Below are 23,121 nucleotides of genomic sequence, written 5' to 3' on the forward strand. Positions count from 1 at the left end.
CTGGATGTGAGCCTTCCGTGTAAAGCAAGGAAACTCTAAAGGCCATCTCACTCCAAGGACACGCTTTGGCTCCAACACAATTTTGTAAGGGTTGGTCCAGTGCAGCACCCTAACCCAGCACTCCAGGGAAGACTAGAAACATTCCAAGTCTCCCAGCACTTTCCCTTTACCGCGCCTCTGGCTGTACGGACCTAATGAGATGCCTTGTATTTTTCAGAATGCCGAAGCAAGTTACGACTTCAGTAGCAACGACCCCTATCCTTACCCTCGGTACACAGACGACTGGTTTAACAGGTAAACCGGGGCTTGGGAGGGCTCTTTGACTTTAGGCTTTGGAGTTTTATTTTACTTTGTTTTGTTTCAGGCTTGATTACCACCAGCAAAATAATCCCCATGCTTCATTAAATTATATTGTGATTTTTCTTCTTAGTGGCTACATTCTCTAAAGTGGAATTTTTAATATTACAATCCTCCTTTAGAATAATCTTTTGACTGTTTTGTTCTGCTGAACTTGCAATTATTTGTCACTTTAATCCATTAAAGAGAAAAGGAAATAGAAATAAGAAGTTCTTTTTCAACCCAGTACAACGTGATTTAAAACATGCTGATTTTGCTTTATATGTTTTAGCCACTGTAGAGAAGTATTTTGCCCCATGGGTCTGTGTCTATATGTTTTTGGAAAGCATTCTGTTCATTTTCTACTATAATCTCATGGAGTCCCTTTCAACAAAACAGTAAGTGTGATTGGCAGAGGTTTGAAGTATTGCTTAGGATAAAGATCCTATGATGTCAAACTACCCAAACAGTCTATCCAAGAGAATAATTTTCCTTCAGCCTGTTTTGCCACTAAACAGGGAAATGCGGTCTCTTTTTTCTTCAAGTAAACATTTTGCTTAAATGGTTAATTACATATAAGAGATATGAAGAAATAAAGATGTGCAGCTTACTTAATCAATGAAAGAATACTGTAATTTTTAAACCTAGTGGTTCCCTGTTATTGATGTCCTTGGGTGAAGTTCATAAAAACATATGAACTTCAATTAGTTGTTTAAAAATATATGACGTACAGAGCACTTTACCCATTTTTTTTTATTTCTCATGGCACTCTAAGTAGTAGATAAAACAAATGTTGTCATTTTCAGTTTAGTGATAAGCAAACAGGCTCAGAAGGGTTGAAGGGCTTCCTTAGTCAAACAATTAAAATTCAAGTCAAAGCCAAGATTAGCCCCATGCTTCAAATTGTTTCCAAATCCACATTTGTACTTTTCTTTGCTAAGTATCATTTGTATTATTTGATACAGGAAGCATGACCACAGTATGTTCAGGGGTAGAGCCTCGGCAGACAGGAAGCTTAGATTCTGTCTCTAAAGTTAGCAAGTTGACCTGAGACCCCTCAGTCTCATCAGGAGTTGACACAGGGTACACAGGTTCTGGGTACAAATGCAGAAAAGAAGAAAAAAGAAAATAAAGTTTAATTTTGTAATATTTTGTAAAGATCATTGCTGATGTCGGATAGCACAATTCATTCTCTAACCATGTCACCTGCAACCTGAAAATGAAATGCAATGCTTGGAGGTGTGTGTTTGGAGTATGAGAATGTATAAAAAAGGTCTGAAAATTTTTGGCATGAAGTGTGTTTTACCTCTATTACTTCTAACCCTAGATCCTAGTGTATCTTTAGCAAATAAACCATTTCAGACACAAGAATGTGAAGTTACCAAATGCATGCCATTAAACTGGGGTTTAGACAGGATTGGCAATGGCTATCCAGAACACGGTGCTGAGAAGAGCTATGAGAGGGTCTGGTTTCAGCAGGATTGATTACCAACTGTCCGCATGAAGTGCAGTGGCAACACATCCACTGGCTACTTGCTGTCTTTCTGTAGCTAGTAGGTACTAAATTAGTCTTTGATGGATTGATGTAAGCAAAAAAATATAACCAATGGAATGATTTTCTCCCAATCTCATTTTCTGAACCCAAACAAAATCTGCCCTAGCCAAATCTTCCTGGGCAATGTGCTGTAAAAATACTCCTTAAAAAAAAAACTAAAAGATTCCATTACAAGATGGCCAAATAGGAACAGCTCTGGTCTACAGCTCCCAACATGATCGACACAGAAGATAGGTAATTTCTGCATTTCCAACTGAGGTACCTGGTTCATCTCATTGGGACTGGTTGGACAGTGGGTGCAAGGGGTTGGGGAATTTCCCTTTCCTAGCCAAGGGAAGCGGTGACAGCCTGTACCTGGAAAAATGGGACACTTCTGCCCAAATATTGTGCTTTTTCCACAGTCTTAGCAACCAGCAGACCAGGAAATTCTCTCCCATGTCTGGCTCAGCAGGTCCCATGCCCATGGAGCCTTGCTCACTGCTAGCGCAGCAGTCTGAGATTGACCTACAAGGCAGCAGCCTGGCGGAGGGAGGGGTGTCTGCCACTGCTGAGGCTTGAGTAGGTAAACAAAGTGACTGGGAAGCTCAAACTGGGTGGAGCCCACCACAGTTCAGCAAGGTCTACTGCCTCTATAGATTCCACCTCTGTGGGCAGGACATAGCTGAACAAAAGGCAGCAGAAGCTTCTGCAGACTTAAACGTCCCTGTCTGACATCTCCAAAGAGAGCAATGGTTCTCCCAGCATGGCATTTGAGCTCTGAGAATGGACAGACTGCCTCCTCAAGTGAGTCCCTGACCCCCATGTAGCCTAACTGGGAGAGACCTCCCAGGAGGCGCAAACAGACAGCTCATATAGGCAGGTGCCCCTCTAGGATGAAGCTTCAAGAGGAAGAATCAGGCAGCAATATTTGCTGTTCTGCAATATTTGCTGTTCTGCAGCCTCCGCTGGTGATACCCAGGCAAACAGGGTCTGGAATGGACCTCCAGCAAACTCCAGCAGACCTGCAGCTGAGGGACCTGACTGTTAGAAGGAAAACTAACAAACAGAAAGGAATAGCATCAATATCAACAAAAAGGACATCCACAACAAACCCCCATCGGTAGGTCACCAACATCAAAGACCAAAGGTAGATAAAACCACAAATATGGGTAGAAACCAGAGCAGAAAAGCTGAAAATTCTAAAAACCAGAGGGCCTCTTCTCCTCCAAAGGATTGCAGCTCCTCGACAGCAACAGAACAAAGCTGGATGGAAAATGACTTTGATGAGTTGACAGAAGTAAGCTTCAGAAGGTCAGTAAAAACAAACTTCTCCAATCTAAAGGAGCATATTCTAACCCATTGCAAGGAAGCTAAAAACCTTGAAGAAAGGTTAGACGAATGCCTAACTAGAATAAAGTGTAGAGAAGACCTTAAATGACCTGATGGAGCTGAAAACCATGGCACAAGGACTTCGTGACGGATGCAAAAGCTTCAATAACCAATTCGCTCAAGTGGAAGAAAAAGTATCAGTGATTGAAGATCAAATTAATGAAATAAAGCGGGAAGACAAGGTTAGAGAAAAAAGAGTAAAAAGAAATGAACAAACCCTCCAAGAAATATGGGACTATATGAAAATATCAAATCTACATTTGATTAGTGTACCTGAAAGTGACAGGGAGAATGGAACCAAGCTGGAAAACACTCTTTAGGATATTATCCAGGAGAAGTTCCCCAACCTAGCAAGACAGGCCAACATTCAAATTCAAGAAATACAGAGAATACCACAAAGATACTCCTTGAGAAGAGGAGCCCCAAGACACATAATTGTCAGATTCACCAAGGTTGAAATGAAAGAGAAAATGTTAAGGGCAGCTAGAGAGAAAGGTCAGGTTACCCAAAAAGGGAAGCCCATCAGACTAACAGCAGATTTCTCAGCAGAAACCCTGCAAGCCAGAAGAGAATGGGGGTCAATAGTCAACATTCTTAAAGAAAAGAACTTTCAACTCAGAATTTCATATCCAGCCAAACTAAGCTTCATAAGTGAAGGAGAAATAAAATCCTTTATAGACAAGCAAATGCTAAGAGATTTTGTCACCACCAGGCCTGCCTTACAAGAGCTCCTGAAGGAAGCACTAAACATGGAAAGCAACAACCAGTACCAGCCACTGCAAAAACATGCCAAATTGTAAAGATCATTGATGCTATGAAGAAACTGCATCAACTAATGAGCAAAATAACCAGCTAACATCATAATGACAGAATCAAATTCACATGTAACAATACTAACCTTAAATGTAAATGGGCTAAATGCCCCAATTAAAAGCCACAGACAGGCAAATTGGATCAAGAGTCAAGACCCATCTCACGTGCAGAGACACACATAGGCTCAAAATAAAGGGATGGAGAAAGATCTACCAAGCAAAAGAAAAGAAAAAAAAAAAAAAAAAAAAGCAAGGGTTGCAATCCTAGTCTCTGATAAAACAGACTTTAAACCAACAGAGATCAAAAGAGACAAAGAAAGCCATTACATAATGGTAAAGGGATCAATTCAACAAGAAGAGCTAACTATCCTAAATATATATGCAGTCAATACAGGAGCACCCAGATTCATAAAGCAAGTCCTTAGAGACCTGCAAAGAGACTTAGACTCCCACACAACAATAATGGGAGATTTTAACACCCCACTGTCAATATTAGACAGAACAATAAGACAGAAGGTTAACAAGGATATCCAGGACTTGAACTCAGCTCTGGACCAAGCAGACCTAATAGACATCTACAGAACTCTCCACCCCAAATGAAAAGAAAATACATTCTTCTCAGCATCACATCACACTTATTCCAAAATTGACCACATAATTGGAAGTAAAGCACTCCTCAGCAAATGTAAAAGAACAGAAATCACAACAAACTGTCTCTCAGACCACAGTGCAATCAAATTAGAACTCAGGATTAAGAAACTCACTCAAAACCACACAACTATATGGAAACTGAACAACCCGCTCCTGAATGACCACTGAGTACATAATGAAATGAAGGCAGAAATAAAGATATTCTTTGAAACCAATGAAAACAAAGACACAATGTACCAGAATCTCTGGGACACATTTAAAACAGTGTGTAGAGGGAAATTTATAGCAGTAAATGCCCACAGGAGAAAGCAGGAAATATCTAAAGTTGACACCCTAACATCACAATTAAAAGAATTAGAGAAGCAAGAGCAAACAAATTCAAAAGCTAGCAGAAGGCAAGAAATAATGAAGATCAGAGCAGAACTGAAGGAGATAGAGACACAAAAAAACCCTTCAAAAAAATCAATGAATCCAGGAGCTGGTTTTTTGAAAGGATCAACAAAATTGATAGACCACTAGCAAGACTAATAAAGAAGAAAAGAGAGAAGAATCAAATAGACACATTAAAAAATGATAAAGGGGATATCACCACTGATCCCACAGAAATACAAACTACCATCAGAGAATACTATAAACACCTCTACACAAATAAACTAGAAAATCTGGAAGAAATTGACAAATTCCTGAACACAAACACCCTCCCAAGACTAAACCAGGAAGAAGTTGAATCTCTGAATAGACCAATAACAGGCTCTGAAATTGAGGCAATAATTAATAGCATGCCAACTAAAAAAAGGCCAGGACCAGACCGATTCACAGCCAAATTCTACCAGAGGTACAAAGAAGAGCTGGTACCATTCCTTCTGAAACTATTCCAATCAACAGAAAAAGAGGGAATCCTCCCTAACTCATTTTATGAGGCCAGCATCATCCTGATTCCAAAGCCTGGCAGAGACACAACAAAAAAAGAGAATTTTAGACCAATATATCTGATGAACATCGATGTGAAAATCCTCAACAAAATACTGGCAAACCGAATCCAGCAGCACATCAAAAAGCTTATCCACCATGACCAAGTTGGCTTCATCCCTGGAATGCAAGGCTGGTTCAACATATGCAAATCAATAAACGTAATCCATCACATAAACAGAACCAATGACAAAAACCACATGATTATCTCAATAGATTCAGAACAGGCCTTCAACAAAATTCAATAGCCCATCATGCTAAAAACTCTCAATAAACTAGATATTGATGGAACGTATCTCAAAATAATAAGAGCTATTTATGACACACCCACAGACAATATCATACTAAATGGGCAAAAACTGGAAGCATTCCCTTTGAAAACTGGCCCAAGACAAGAATGCCCTCTGTCACCACTCCTATTCAACATAGTGTTGGAGGGCGATCAGGCAAGAGAAAGAAACAAAGGGTGTTCAGATAGGAAAAGAGGAAGTCAAATTGTCCCTGTTTGCAGATGACATGATTGTATATTTAGAAAACTGCATCATCTCAGCCCAAAATCTCTTTAAGCTGATACGCAACTTCAGCAAAGTCTCAGGGTACAAAAATCAATGTGCAAAAATCACAAGCATTTCTATACACCAGTAACAGACAAACAGAGAGCCAAATCATGAGTGAACATCCATTCACAATTGCTACAAAGAGAATAAAAAACCTAGGAATCTAACTTACAAGGGATGTGAAGGACCTACCTCTTCAAGGAGAACAACAAATTGCTGCTCAACAAAAGAGGACACGAACAAATGGAATAACACTCCATGCTCATGGATAGGAAGAATGAATATCATGAAAATGGCCATACTGCCCAAGGTAATTTATAGATTCAATGCCATTCCCATCAAGCTACCAATGACTTTCTTCACAGAATTGGAAAAAACGACTTTAAAGTTCATATGGAACTGAAAAAGAACCCACATTGCCAAGACAATCATAAGTAAAAGGAATAAAGCCGGAGGCATCACACTACCTGACTTCAAACTATACTACAAGGCTACAGTAACCAAAACAGCATGGTAATGGTACTAAAACAGATATATAGAACAGAACAGAGGCCTCAGAAATAACACCACACATATACAACCACCAGATCTTTGACAAACCAGACAAAAACAAGAAATGGGGAAAGGATTCCCTATTTAATAAATGGTGCTGGGAAAACTGGCTAGCCATATATAGAAAGCTGAAACTGGATCCCTTCCTTATATCTTTTTTTTAATATATATACTTTAAGTTCTAGGGTACATGTGCACAATGTGCAGGTTTGTTACATATGTATACATGTGCCATGTTGGTGTGCTGCACCCATCAACTCGTCAGCACCCACCAACTCGTCATTTACATCAGGTATAACTCTCAATGCAATCCCTCCCCACTGCCCCCTCCCTACAATAGGCCCCGGTGTGTGATATTCCCCTTCCTGTGTCCAAGTGATCTCATTGTTCAATTCCCACCTATGAGTGAGAACATGCAGTGTTTGGTGTTCTGTTCTTGCGATAGTTTGCTGAGAATGATGGTTTCCAGCTGCATCCATGTCCCTACAAAGGACACAAACTCATCCTTTTTTATGGCTGCATAGTATTCCATGGTGTATATGTGCCACATTTTCTTAATCCAGTCTATCACTGATGGACATTTGGGTTGATTCCAAGTCCTTGCTATTGTGAATAGTGCCACAATAAACATATATGTGCATGTGTCTTTATAGCAGCATGATTTATAATCCTTTGAGTATATACCCAGTAATGGGATGGCTGGGTCATATGGTATTTCTAGTTCTAGATCCTTGAGGAATTGCCATACTGTTTTCCACAGAGGTCGAACTAGTTTACACTCCCACCAACAGTGTAAAAGTGTTCCTATTTCTCCACATCCTCTCCAGCACCTGTTGTTTCCTGACTTTTTAATGATTGCCATTCTAACTGGTGTGAGATGGTATCTCATTGTGGTTTTGATTTGCATTTCTCTGATGGCCAGTGATGACGAGCATTTTTTCATGTGTCTGTTGGCTGTATGAATGTCTTCTTTTGAGAAATGTCTGTTCATATCCTTTGCCCACTTTTTGGTGGGATTGTTTGGTTTTTTCTTGTAAATTTGTTTGAGTTCTTTGTAGGTTCTGGATATTAGCCCTTTGTCAAATGAGTAGATTGCAAAAATTTTCTCCCATTCTGTAGGTTGCCTGTTCACTCTGATGGTAGTTTCTTTTGCTGTCCACAAAAATTAATTCAAGATAGATTAAAGACTTAAATGTTAGACCTAAAACTATAAAAGCCCTAGAAGAAAACCTAGGCAATACCACTCAGGACATAGGCATGGGCAAGGACTTCATGACTAAAACACTAAAAGCAATGGCAACAAAAGCCAAAATAGACAAATGGGATCTAATTAAACTAAAGAGCTTCTGCACAGCAAAATAAACTACCATCAGAGTGAACAGACAACCTACAGAATGGGAGAAAATTTTTGCAATCTAACCATCTGACAAAGGGCTGATATCCAGAATCTACAAAGAACTTAAACACTTTACAAGAAGAAAAACAAACAAACCCATCAAAAAGTGGGCAAAGGATATGAACAGACACTCCTCAAAAGAAGACATTTATGCAGCCAACAGACACATGAAAAAATGCTCATCATCATTGGTCATTAGAGAAATGCAAATCAAAACCACACTGAGATACCATCTCATGCCAGTTAGAATGGTGATAATTAAAAAGTCAGGAAACAGCAGATGCTGGAGAGAATGTGGAGAAATAGGAACACTTTTGCACTGTTGGTAGGACTTAAGCTAGTTCAACCATTGTGGAAGACAGTGTGGCGATTCCTCAAGGATCTAGAACTAGAAATACTATTTGACCCAGTGATCCCATTACTGGGTATATACTCAAAGGATTATAAATCATGCTACTATAAAGACACATGCACACGTATGTTTATTGTGGCACTATTCACAATAGCAAGGACTTGGAACCAACCCAAATGTCCATCAGTGATAGACTGGATTAAGAAAATGTGGCACATATACATCATATAATACTATGCAGCCATAGAAAGGATGAGTTCATGTCCTTTGCAGGGATATGGATGAAGCTGGAAACTATCATTCTCAACACACCATCACAAGGACAGAAAACCAAACACCATATGTTCTCACTCATAGGTGGGAATTGAACAATGAGAACACTTGGACACAGGATGGGGAACATCACACACCAGGTCCTGTTGGGGATGGGGGGCTGGGGGAGGGATAGCTTTAGGAGAAATACCTCAAGTAAATGGCAAGTTGATGGGTGCAGCCAACCAACATGGCACATATATACCTATGTAGCAAACCTGCATGTTGCGCACATGTACCCTAGAACTTAAAGTATAATAATAATTTTAAAGAGAAAATTTAAAAAGCTAAGAACACTAAGGAAATATCTTCTCTCTTAAATATTTCATTTGCAAACTTGTTCTCAAAAGTATAATTTTAAACCAGCTAAAAACCTCCAATTAGGACTAATTAGTGCTTAGGGCAATAAAACTCGTCATTGTCAGTGGTAAGAATTCCCAAGTGTCCAATTACCAGAGACACAGTCATAGTGACTCAGGCGAGCATGATCCCCATGCCTTAGGGAGCCAATGACTAAGACAGAGTGTCCACTTTGACCAGTAAATGGGTGCTTTTCAATTATCAAGTCATTTTCAAAGATTCTCACCCACTATGGCTTGTTATTACAAAGACTGGATGATGCCAGCACTCAAATCACAACTACTTTCAATACATAACTACCATTGTAGATGATTATGGGAGGCTGATGGGGTGAAGCTCAAGTCCACAGCACCAGGAGAATCCTTAGTTCAAAACATCACCATCGTCCTGGAGATGATTCCTGCTTGACTGAAGGAGAATTTGAATGAGGCGTCCGTTCCATGAGTGTAGGATATGTTTATTTAAAAACCCCTCTGGGATGAAATGATATTATGCCTGATGTTTTCTTCAGTATTACTTATGGCTTGAGGCAGGAGGGAAGAGAATGATTGGAGTATAGAGGCAATAAAATTGGTTATGAGCTAATCATTGTTAAAGCTCTGTGATGAGTACATGGGATTTTACTCTTTTTTTGTATATCTTTGATTTTTTTCTAATAACAAGAAGTAAATTTAACAAGCATAGGGCATAAAAAGAGGTAATAACAGAACTAGGACTTCAGTTTGGTATCAGGAAACTGTTTTGGTGTGCAAGCTTCCAAGGAGCTTGCAATGTCATAGGATTAGGCAACAGATGCCCAAGTTACTACAATGCAAAAATGTAGCCCAGACTAAAATAACACAAGGAGATCTAATGCAAGTTGAACAGTTACTGTATTTAAGGCACTGTTCTGTGTTTTGCATGTATTCATTCAACTAATTATCATAAGAACCCTCTGAAATACGGAGTATGATTTTCCCCATTTTGGAAACTGAGGCACAGAGCGGTTAAGTTACTTGTGCAAGGTTACAGGGCTACTAAGAAGTGGAGGCAGGATTTGATGCCAGTGGGTCACCGGTCTAGGATTTTATCTAAGGCAATAGGAAGAGTTGGGAGTAGGGAACAAATGTATCCCAGGGCAAGGATACAATCTGGACAAAGATAGGCTGGCGGGGAGGTGCAGGATATGTTCAGGAGGTAGTCTGGATAACTGCTGTGGGATTTGGAGGCTGGTGCAGAAGGTAGCATTCTAAGAAGGATCCGCAAGTAAGGTGGAGCCTAAAAGGGTTGGAAAAGTTGCTAGGATGGTTGGGTCAGAACTGGGCCGGGGCATAGATGAGGCTCATTCTCTTATTACACTCAAGATATGCTTCTACTCTCAGAAGCCACAATGGCCTGGAGCCTGGCACTTGTTCTTGGCTGGCACAGGGCCCAGCATGAGCCTCCCACCAGCTGTGCAGACACCAAGGCATCCCACAGGTTCTTCAGGTGTTTTCTGGGCATGGGCGCCAAATCCGATGCCCTACCTCTGTTCAACAGACTTGGGGCTCTTGAGAAATGCTGGCATCAGCATGCCCTGAAGCTCCAATATAGGGCTGACACGCTGACCAGCGATAGGCCTGTTGCTATTAACTATTCCAGCCACACTGACTGCCACAAAGGCTAGTTACAACGCAGGAGTAATTGCTTCACAGGAAAAGGCAGTGGCTGTCCAGCACGAGATTCTCACTGCTGTGAAAGTAGAAAATAAAATGCACTATAGAGGACACCCAAACAAAGAAATAAAATGTGCCCCTTGGTTGGGAGACTGAGTTCAATAGCAACAAATCTCTCCTAGGTTTTCCTGACACTTTAAACCATCATCTCATACCCTCTGCACTTACTCGTTGTTTTCCTTTATTAAACTCCAAGCCAAGGGTGCTTTAGGAAAACAAACTTCATACATATGCAGAACTGCTTTTAGGGAATGTGCATATTGGAATAGCTTGCCTTGTGCTTGATTTGCTTTTGTTGGATTATTCCTGTTTAAGCAGAGCAAGTGTATTTATTCTACTGTGAACCATTTAATAATTACATGCAGTATCTGAGCTCCAGGGATGAACTTGAAACACATTTAAGAAATTTTCAAAAAGGGTATAATTTTCTCTTAGCTTGCAATGAGCAAAATACATTTGACCAAACAAAATAATAATAATAATAGTAACTCAAATTGCAAAAAGGTAGAAAATACACATTTAATGGACATCAGTAATGTGCAAAAGAGATATAATTGATTTGCTAAGAGGTATCAGGATTTAGTACCACATTTTTTTCGTTGCTGGCACTCAAAAAATATTGACTGGCTGGTTGATGGATGAGTGGCATACCTTTTCAACCATGGCAAGATGTTGAGTGGCCTTGACATCTGTCCATTTTCAAGCTGCCTGCTGCTCTCAAGGTCTGCAGCCCACGTTTTGTCAATAATCTTGCAGCCCTGCTCAGTTTTAGGTCAATGTTTGGTGATGCATTGCAGATCTGTATTCCATTACTGTGCTGTTGTCCATAAAAATCCCTCTTGCATAGCATTTCTTTGACAGGCATTCACCACTGAAATGTCATCCCTGCCATTGATGATATTTATGAAGCGTCAGGGGAAGCAGCATACTCTATCTATTAAGCCCTAAACAGTGAAAGATTCTGGGTTAGATGCAATTCTTGGCTGCAAAAAGTTTACTATAAATTCAGGAAGAGAGAAGACATTTATTACTCAAGCAAACAAAATGGAGGGAAGGAAGATGGATAAATGGAGGCTGAAGAACATTTATCTCTTTGTGAGCTAATGTGATTGATAGCATTAGTTAAACCTTCAAATAAGAAAGGATTTCTGGGATTAACTTTTATTTTCTTATTAAAAGTCATATTTCATTCTGAAGAACCCTAAGCAACAGGCCACAGAAAAAACGTGTGAGAAAAATGGCCCTCTCTGGTTGGCTATTTTCACACTGATGTAAGCTGCTACCTTACCCTGGTGATACTTAATGGTTTCCCTTATATCTTTATGAACTAATTCTGAAACACCTCCTGGATAATGAAATGCAAACTGCTTTCAAAGACATAGTCTAACTATTTCATGTGAGCTTTATGACTACCTCATCAGTCGATATTAGCTCAAAGGTTACTGCTTGTAACAAACCCTTTCTACATCCAAACCAGCGCACAGTGAAATCCAACAGAGTTTAATTTTTTTAAATTTCTAGTCCCCTACCTGGATTAGAAAAGTATTTATTGTTTAAATTTTTCCTTCAGCTAAAAGGAGTAGATGTAATATAGACTTAGGGGTTATGGAGAAAACTATAAAGATTGTAAAAGAAAGACTTATATTTGGGTATAATTAGTTCCACTTTGTAAGCTAATGTATACATGCCATATAGAGATTTTATGGTCCTCAGGTGGCAATAACTCTTAAGAGAGAAAAAGACAGCACCTTATGTAGACAAATGTAATATTATGTTAATCGCTTGGTATGGAATGAGTGATCCCTGAGTCAGTTCCCTTATCTATAAACTGGGACTAAAGCTCCCACCTTGAAGGCTTGTACTGGGGATTCGAGAGAGGTATAGAGTCCTTGGTGCAGAGCATGGCACATAGTAGGCACTGTGGGCAGCCAATAGAGTTGTGAAATTCAGCAAAGAGATTTCTACAGGAGCTAAGTCAAAGATTATTCAATGACAAAGAAAAGTAGGAGAATGTATGCTACAGGAGTAAATGGATGGCTCAGCCAATCACCCACCTTTCTCAGACATCTGCTCTCTCGTTTAAGCTTTTGACAGAAAGTGGATAACAGTCAGCAAGGTTAAACTTTCTGTCAAGACTCTAGTGCCTGTGTTTCTGCATTGCTGATTGAAAAAAGAGTTATAGCTAAAGATACCTTGTATGCATGAGACAAAGTTGATCTATTAGGAAAATTGAAATGTCTAGCATCTGGCCTCAGAAAGATGAGGAGTCTGCTCACTTCTCCAGAAAGCAATGGGTGCTTGCCAGCAGACTCAGGGACTTCCCCAGAGGCAGCTTTGCTCATTCTCACCTATCGCCTATTCCAACCTATTCTGCCTGACCTATTCATTTCTCATCTATTCTATCAAGTAGGCTCTTGAAACCCCAAAATCTTACCCTGTAGAGCTCATTGGACATTAGCCAGCAAATGCGGTAAATGCCGAACTGGCCAGGAAGTCTCTGCATTTCAGTTCTAATATGTCTAACACCGGAGCTTCTTTCTCCAAAGTCAAGGCTGAAAAGACTGCAGCTGGCCACCATGGGTCTTCTGTTGTCTAAGAATCTGTAGCTGTAGAGAGACTGGAGACCAGAAGACAAAGACAGCCTCATGTGCATGAACTTGGCCAAGCTGCACACTGGCTTGCTGACTGATCTGTCTTATCTCCTTATCTCTGTGAATGCAGATTCCTGAAGCACTGTTGTAGAAACTGGCTGTCAGAAACAGAACTAAGGAGTCAGTTGAAACAACCATAGGACCAGTAGCCAGGAAAGGAAGAGAGGTTAAAAAAAAAAAAAAAAGGAAAAAATATCTCCACATCAAAATTATCCTAAAATCCAACATTCCAAAATATCTGAAAAAAATACGCCTAAAAAACTAAAACTCAGGATATTAATTTGTACCATATGAAATTAGTTCTATGAAGCAGTCTTGAAAAAGACTTTATAATAAGTTATTTTTAGTTTGCTCAGAGTGATAAATGCATGGATGACATCTATTTTAAAGAAAACTAAATGATGGGGGAAACATAGATGAAAACAAAAGCATGGACATGAAAAGAACAAATTGCAGCTGAAAAATACAGCCTGTGGAATAAAATCTCAATAAATGGGATAAAATCTAGCCTGGATGCACTTGAGGAGATAATTATCAAATTGAATATAACAGCCTGTTTATCAAAAACCTACAGCAAACATTATTCTTCATGGTGAAACTTTGATAGCATTCTCTAAGTCTGGGACAAGATGTGGGTTCTCCCTATCATCTCTTTAATTCAACACTATGCTACATTTCATAGCCAATCAAATAATTATAAATCTAAGAAAAGATGTGAGATCATTAAGAAGAAAATTATAAAATTTACAAAAGACATAAAGGTGTCCTAAATTAATAGAGTGACATACTAAGTTCATGGATAAGAAGATGGAACAATATAAAGATATCATATCAAACTAATATATTAATTAATTGCAATTTCAATTAAAGTTTCAATAGATTATTCAGTGGAACTAGACAAAACTGTTTTAAAATTGATATGGAAAAACAAGTGGCCAAAATAGAAGAAGACAAATAAGGAGGAGGAAAAAAGGAGAAAAAAGAGGAAGAGAATGAAGATAAAGAAGAAGAAGATGATGAAGTAGAAGTTCAACAACAACAGAACAGCAGCAAGACGGGAAGCTTTGCCGACCAGATACCAAAACATTACACAGTGGCAATAATATGAGATTGTAGGGTTAGCATAGAAAGAGACAAAAAGATCAAGAAAGAGAATAGAGAGTGCAAAAACAGACGCCACATAAAAGGAACCCTAATATATGATTAAGATAGCAATAAAAATGATAAGGATGGAGTGAAGGTATTCGATAAATGGGATAACTATGTACATGGGGAGAAATAGGCACCCACTCCACATACTGAGCATAAATAAATTCCAGGAGAATTAAAGACCTAAATGGATATAAATATTTTAGGAAAAAAATAAAAACACCTTTATGATCATGACATGGGGATGGATTTCTTTCCTTTTTTCCCCAATTGATTTAGAAGTTTATTTTGCCAAGGTTAAGGGTCAAGACCCATGACACAGCCTCAGGAGGTCCTGAGAACAGGTGCCCAAGGTGGTTGAGTTCGAGCTTGATTTTATATGTTTTAGGGACACATAAGATATTAATCAGTACATGTGAAATAGACATTGGCTTGATCTGGAAAGGCAGGACATCTTGAAGCAGGGGCTTCCAGGTTATAGGTAGATTCAAAGATTTTCTGATTGGCAATTGGTTGAAAGAGTTATTATCTAAAGACCTGGAATCAGTAGAAAGGTGTGTCTGGGTTAAGATAAGGGTTTGTGGAGACCGGGGTACCTTTTATATAGATTAAATCTCATAAGTGGCCACTCTTAGAGGCAATAGATGACAGATGTTTCCTCTTAAGACCTTTAAAAGGTGCTAGACTCTCAGCTAATCTCTTCAGATTGGAAAAAGATCTGGAAAGGGCAGACGATTCCCTATAGAATGTAAATTAGGGATGGATTTCTTAAACGAGCCACTAAACCACATGGAAAAATTAATGATTGATAAAGCTGGCTACATTAAAATTAAACACTTTTGTTCAAAAAAAGAAGTCACAATAAATAAATTTGGAAGACAAGCCGCAGACTAGAAGACATGTGCAGCAAATTTTATGGGGAAAAAAAGGCTTAATATACAAACTTTGTAAAGAACAGCTACAAATCAATGAAAAATAAATAAATACCTTAATAGAAGAAATGGGCCAAGGTTATTAACATGCAATTCACAGAAAAGAAAATCTAAGCCAAATAACCTATGAAAAGTTTACCTTGCTAGTGACGAGGAAATGCAAAATGAAACAATAACATACCATTTCACACCAACTGTACTAGCAAAATTGGTAACATTCGACAATGATCAATGTTGAAAAGGATTGCTTGCACCTTGAAGGAGGTAGTATATAGCCATATAACCTGTTTTAAGTTACACAAGAAGACCTCAGAGAAACTCTTCCTTATGTGTACATGAAAATAATAAACAAAAATGTTTCTTTTCAAATTATTTGTAATGGCAAGCAAATTGCAAACAATCTAAATACCTGTCAATAGAAGTATAAATAAATAAATCGCAGCATATCTATAAATAGACTACTACACAGCACTAAAAATGGATGAACCAGAATTCACAAGTTAACTTCAGAAATTGTAGCAAATAAAGCCAATTTTACGTAGATAATATACGAGGAAATTTTTACAGAGAGTTTGAAAACATGCAAAGAGTGGCATATATGCTTATGCATACCTGATTATAAGCTCATAAAAACATTCTGAACAGCAAACTTGGTACAATCATTACCTCTGAGGAAGCAAAGAGGGGAAGGAATGGCATCAGAGAGGGCCTCAATCATATCTGTAAAGATTTATGTTGTTTCTTGGGGAGTTTTTTTGTCTTTGTTTTTTGTTTTTTGAGACGGAGTCTCGCTCTGTCACCCAGGCTAAAGTGCGGTGCGGTGACTCCATCTCGGCTCACGGCGACCTCCGCCTCCCTGGTTCATGTGATTCTCCTGCCTCAGCCTCCTGAGTAGCTGGGATTACAGGCACGTGCCACCACACCTGGCTAATTTTTGTATTTTTAGTAGAGACGGGGTTTCACCATATTGGTCAGGCTGGTCTCGAACTTCTGACCTCGTGATCTACCCCCCCCTCAGCCTCCCAAAGTGCTGGGATTACAGGCATGAGCCACAGCACCCAACCTTTTTTTTTATTTGAGAGTCTCATTCTGTCACCCAGGCTGGAGTGCAGTGGCACAATCTTGGCACACTGCAACCTCCAACCCCCAGGTTCAAGCAATTCTCATGCCTCAGTCTCCCGAGTAGCTAGAACTACAGACACAGGCCACCATGCCTGGCTAATTTTTTTGTATTTTTAATAGAGATGGGGTTTCCAGGCTGGTCTTGAACTCCTGACCTCAAGCAATCTGCCTGCTTTGGCCTCCCGAAGTGCTGGGATTACAGGAGTGAGCCACCGCACCTGGCCTATAAAGAATTATGTTTTTCTAAAAATAATCCAAAGTATAAAAAATGTTTGGCTTTGATAGACTTGGATGGTGGCTATATAAGAGTCATTGTACTATTCACTGAAATTGTCTATATTTTTTAAATATTTCATAATTACACATATTTGAATAATAAACCTGAGCCAAAATGGAAACCCCAAAATGTCAGACATGCCCATTCACCATTAAAAGACTCACTTCTACACACCAGCCTCAAAGTGTGCATTAAATAAACGAATGCCAAAAGTCCATCATGCACCCTGCACACACCTAGTGAGAGGGCAGGGGAATTCTACCATTAGACAAGGCAGCCATTTTTCTTCTCTTCATCAAGGACTGCTTTGTACTCATCCTAGTCACCCAGCATCTCTTTTTGTGGGATCCTTCAAATTAGTTTATTTCACTTATTATTAGAATTTATCCTTCCAAAACAGGTTATCGAGTAGCATCTAATAAAATTATAGCAATAATCAATAGAAATAAAATAAAAATGTGCGAGTTCAGGTTATCCTAGTAGCTATAACAAATAAATCTTGGCCTTGAAATCTTAGTGCTTTAGTGGCTTAGCACCTTTTTTGGTTTATTTATCACTCACCCACTGATCCATCTCTGTGTTCCTGGTGGAGCAGCTCTCCTCCAAGCAGTGATTCGGGGATGCAGACTCCTTTCATCTTTGGCATAGGTTTCCAATGTTGCTGGGATTTTTTGCATCAAACTACTTGAGGGGAAAGAGCATGAATAATTGCCCAAGGGTGATTTTTATGGGCCAGGCTTACAAATAGCATTTACCCATCTGCTCACATATTTGCCATAACTCAGTCACATGGCCATATACAAGTGCAAGGGAGGATGGGAGCCTTACTGCAGCCTAGGGAGAAAAGAGAATGACTGGTGACCATTCAGCATTTTCTGCCACCAACAAAAACCATGTTGCAAAGTGAGAGACAATACTGTACCAGAATACCTAGGTGAATGGTGATATGGTTTAGCTCTATGTCCCCACCCAAATCTCACCTTGAATTGTAATACTCATAATCCCACGTGTCAAGGGCAGGACCAGGTGGAGGTAATGGAATCATGGGGGCAGTTTTCCCCATGCTGTTCTCATGATAATGAGTGAGTCTCACAAGATCTGATGGTTTTATAAGCATCTGGCATTTCCCCTGCTGGCACTCATTATCTCCTTCCTGCCACCCTGTAAAGAGGTGCCTTCCACCATGATTGTAAGTTTCCTGAGGCCTCTCCAGCAATGCTGAACTGTGAGTCAATTAAATCTCTTTCCTTTATAAATTACCAGTGTCTGGTATTTCTTCATAGCAGTGTGAAAGTGGACTAATATGGATATTAGCAAATGACTGAACTAAGAAACCAGCAAAAACAGATTTAATTACTTGGTTACTTTTTGCTTTAGTCATGGTTCTCCAGAGAACAGAACCAGTAGGATGTGTATACATATAAAAAGAGGTTCATTATAGGGAATTGACTCACCTCAGTCTACAGACTGGCAAGTCCAAAACCTGCAGGGTAAACCAGCAGGCTGGAGACCCTGAGAGCCAATGGTCCAGCTCGAGTCTGAAGGTAGCCTGCTATAGAACCAGGAAGATCCAATGTTACAGGTGAAGTCCAAAGGCAGTCTTCAAGAGAATTCTCTCTTCTCAGAGAAGGCCAGATATTTTGTCTATTTAAACCTTCAAGAGATTGGATGACGCCCATGCACATTATGGAGGACAAGCTGCTCTAGTCAATGTCCACAAATTGAAATGTCTCATCCAAAATACCCTTGCAGAAACACCAAGAATAATGTCTGACCGAATATCTGGATACCTCGTGGCCCAGCCATATTGACAAGTGAAATTAACCATCACAATTTTATTCTGCATGTTTCTGATAGGATTACACGATAGTTAAAGATCATGGTGAAGAGCAGGGCTTTGGAAGCAGTGGAACTGAGTTTGAATTCTTGCCCTGCTTCCTATTTGAGAAGTGACTTCACATCTGTCTAAGCTTCAGTTTTCTCATCTTTAAAATGGGGATAATAATAGGCTGTTGTGAGGATTTAATAAAATCATGTATATAACACTCTCAGCACAGGGTCTGTCCCATAGTAGATGTCGGTAAAAGAGAGTTGTTTTATTCATATTGCTGGATATATCTGACACTATTCCCTAGGTGTAATATATACAGAAATACACACTTTTGGCTGAAAAAGCTGTGAGATGATCAAATCACTTTGGTGCAAAAACCAGCAGTGTGGATGGAAAGGGTATGCCTGTTCTTTCTCTCAGGAAATCCACAGGGTTGGGCACAGGGCCTCAGGTTTTCATTTGGACACCCCAGCAGCCCCACAATACAGGCTGTTCACAAAAGCCCCAATACAGTCACCGTGACAGTCCAGGTGTGAACCCTGACTCCCTACACATAAGCCATGGTGTCCCTCTAGCCTTGTTCCTTCATTGTATCAGCAATCTACTGCCATGATAATGCCACATAACAAATTATTCCAGAATTCAGTAGCTTGAAACAATAAGCATTGATTATTGCTCCCAAGTCTATAGGTTGGTTGGAAAGTTCTACTGATCTGGACCAGGCTAGGCTTGTCTTGGCTGAGCTCACCCTTGTCTCCCTGGTCAGCTGGCAGGTTGCTGGGAGCTCATTGGTTTAGGATGACCTCACTCACATGTCAATAGATTACTGTTGGCTGGGGTGTCAAGCACGACAGGTTATGTGTCTTTCATCATCCAATAGGCTAGCCCGGGCTTGCTCACATGGAGCCTAGAGAGGGTGGCAAGAGAATGCAGAAAAGCCACAAGGTCTCCTGAGGCCCAGGCTCATCACTTCTACCACATTCTTTCAGTCAAAATAAATGACAAGAGAAGTCCAGATTCAAAGGCCCAGGGTTGTGAGAAGGCTTGGTGTTAGGAACAATCGTAAGAAACCTCTATTTATGGCTGATTGCTAATTAGTGTCGCCTAATTTAGCAACGAAATGTTTCTTCCCATATGTTCCTCTGGAGAGCCCATGGCATTCCTCTCCCCTGCTTAAGGGCCAAAATTAAAGATACAGAAGACTTAATATCTTTACTTTGTTCAAGCTGGTTCACATGCACTTGTCCTCCAGCCTTTGGTGAACTGTTTTAGGACAGGGACAGGTTTAACACAAGGGCCGACCTCTGCAGTGACACTGGGTGTACATATCTGGGTACATGATATGCGGATTTCATTCTTGTTCCAAAGAGAATTTTGAGGGATGAAATATGTAGCCTTTATGGAGGCAGGATTTACTTTGATTCATACAGAGAAAGAAAATGTGTGTGTGTGTGTGTGTGTGTGTGTGTGTGTGTGTGTGTGTGTGTTTTCAATCCTTGCATGTGATATTTTTTAAGGGCTGGTGTGATAGCTTTGCTTGCCCCAAGAGGATGTCCCAGACAGCACTAGTTGATGCTGCAGAAATGGAAAATTCCTAGGGATATGTAGCCAATGAACCCCTTCACCCACATTTCCTGATTGTTTGCCGCAGTTTGAACAGTGAGTGGAAAGACCTTGTGCATTCCGCAGGCCATATTCGCACTGTCCCAGCAGACCTGGGAATGTGCCCATTTGATTCAGTAACTGTTCCACCCACCATTAAAATGGACTTTTCTAGCTAGGCGCAGTGGCTCACAGCTATAATCTCAGCAATTTGGGAGGCTTAGGTGGGAGGATCGCTTGAGCCCAGGAGTTTGAGACCAGCCTGGGCAACATGGGAAACCTCCTTCTCTACAAAAAATACAAAAAATTAGCCAGGTGTGGTGCACACACCTATGGTCCCAGCTACTCAAGAGGCTGAGGCAGGAGAATCACTTGAGCCTGGGAAGTCGAAGCTGCAGTGAGCCAAGATTGCACCACCGCACTCCAGCGTAGGTGACCAAGGAGACCCAGATTCAAAAAAAATAAATGAATAAATAAATACAAATAAAGTGAACTTTTCATGGTTGGATCTGGTAGTTTCAGATGATTTACACCACTGGAATCTTTTGCATCTTGAATGCTGCTTAGGTCTGAAAACACACCCTTCTGAGTGACTCAGTTTATACTTGTTTCAGTTCTCTATTGCGGCTTTTACAAACCACCCCAAGATGGGGCACTTTAGAGAAAACTAAAAGACAGGTAGATAATGGTTTGCTCAGCTCTTTAAGTTTTCACAGAGCTTTAACACAAGGGCCAACCTCTTCAGTGACACAGGGTTTACTTGTATATGATATGCAGATTTCATCCTTGTTCCAAAGAGAATTTTGAGCCCATGACAGATGTAGTCAAATTCTTTTCACTGTGTATCTAATGTGTCTTTATGTTTTTCCAAAGCCATGGGACCCGATGTGCAGGAGAAGTTTCTGCTGCCGCCAACAACAATATCTGTGGGGTCGGAGTAGCATACAACTCCAAGGTTGCAGGTAAGCCAGCCCTGCCAAACAGCAGGCCCCCACTAGGTATCACACTGATCTCAAGGCTGACCATGGCCCTGATCTCAAGGCTGACTGTGGCCCAGCAAAAAATCCCACTAGTGCAGAAAAGCTAGGATCCACAGATTTGGCACAAGTGAAAAAAATTTTTTTCTTTTAACCTGCATAGCAATATCAATACAGGTTTAAATTTTTAACTTAAGCATAATATAAACTCAAAGAAGTTAATGAATCGTAAGTACATAGCTCAGTGACTTTCCCCAAACTGGCCATACCCATATAGTGATCAGGAAACAAAATGTAACCAGCACCACAAAGCCCTTTATGACCCCTTCCAGTTACTACTCAGACACCCAAGAATAACTATGATCTTGTTTTCTAACAGCAAAACAAAAAAAAATGGTTATTGCCAGTTTTTGAACTTTATATAAATAGAATTGTCAGTCACTACTCTTCCGTGTCAGTGTCAATAACATTTTAATGAGGCTCAAATATAGACTGTAGAATACAAGGTGGTGTGTATAAATTATTTGTAAACATACTCAGAGCTCTTCAAAATGTTTTGCACAATGGAACTCATCTTTAAAAAGATAAATTCTACCTAGAACCTTTTGCTTACATTTTACTGGGTAGGATATTTAACAATTTCCTCTTTATGGAGCCCTTAGAAATGAGAGTGGCAAGTCCCTGGAAATTTAGAAACCAACATCCCTCCCCTCTCAGAAAAAAAAAAAGAGAGAGAGAGAGAGAGAGAGAGAGACAGAGACAGAAACTGAGAGATTCATAAGCTTTCAACGAGATGTCTGAGAATGCAGTGGCTCCAGTCTTGTTCCAAGTTTTGCATCAAATTGGTTCTTAATTTATTCAGGCTGAGTCACCCAGCCTTATTTTTCTTTTTTCTTTTTTTTTGTTTACAACTGTCCTGATACTTTCTTCTCCTGGCAATTTAATGGAACCATAAACCTACTTTCTGCTGACACCTCCATTTCCATGGAACTAAATAAAGCAAAAGTAACCTATACAAACCCACTATTAACCTCTTTTCAACACTGTTTGCTAAGAGGCTTGCCTGAACTGGGTGCTGAATGTCACAAAAGAATATATCTGGAGGTTTCTAAAATGTAAATAGAGGAGGCTTTGCCCCTGGGTTTCAGCTCTCTTTACTTTGTGCGCATCCAAAATGCTGGCATTAAAATGTCAGGAGCCATTATGAGCTCGGGGGAAAGAACATCACTTGGTTAATATTTTATAAGCCACGCTCAGACCTGGGATGGAATCTAAGGGAGGTGGGTTCTCTACTCACAGAACAGAACTAGAAGCAACTGAAAAATTCAAACCTGAATTTCTTATTCAAACACCCAAGGTAACTGGTTTTCGGAACAAAGTAAAATGACCACCTGCAAAAGTTAAAAGAGTTAGGGGGAGCTCGTAGCTTTCTGGAGGTTCCTGGGAGCTTCTTTTTCCATCTGCTTCTTTTCCTTTTTTCCTCTTCTCTTATTATTTGCCCTCTGAAAACATCTGAGCGCTGAGTGCTCATCAAATGTATCTAATTCTCCCGCTGTCTTAGTTTGCTCTTCCTAAAAGCAAAACCTGAGACAAGGATTCCGGGCAAGTAGTTCATGTGGGAGGTGGTCCGGGGAAGCCAGAGTGAGGGAGTCGGGGAAGAAGACAG

The 23,121-nt window shown here is 40.0% G+C and overlaps 2 protein-coding genes across 12 annotated transcripts in view; both read left to right on the plus strand.

The window, feature by feature from the left end:
* Nucleotides 1–23,121, plus strand: part of DSTN (destrin, actin depolymerizing factor) — a 1,228,633-nt gene that overhangs the window by 1,029,745 nt on the left and 175,767 nt on the right. The window lies entirely within an intron of this gene.
* PCSK2 (proprotein convertase subtilisin/kexin type 2) overlaps nt 1–23,121 on the plus strand; it is a 254,163-nt gene that overhangs the window by 178,969 nt on the left and 52,073 nt on the right. For both annotated transcript variants that reach the window (XM_050745361.1, XM_050745362.1), the window contains 2 exons: nt 218–294; nt 21,352–21,440. In XM_050745361.1, coding sequence (XP_050601318.1) covers nt 218–294; nt 21,352–21,440 — 166 coding nt within the window. The remainder of the gene's footprint in view (nt 1–217; nt 295–21,351; nt 21,441–23,121) is intronic.

Source organism: Macaca thibetana, chromosome 10 (genome assembly GCF_024542745.1).
Source record: "Macaca thibetana thibetana isolate TM-01 chromosome 10, ASM2454274v1, whole genome shotgun sequence".
In the NCBI taxonomy this organism is placed as follows: Eukaryota; Metazoa; Chordata; class Mammalia; order Primates; family Cercopithecidae; genus Macaca; species Macaca thibetana.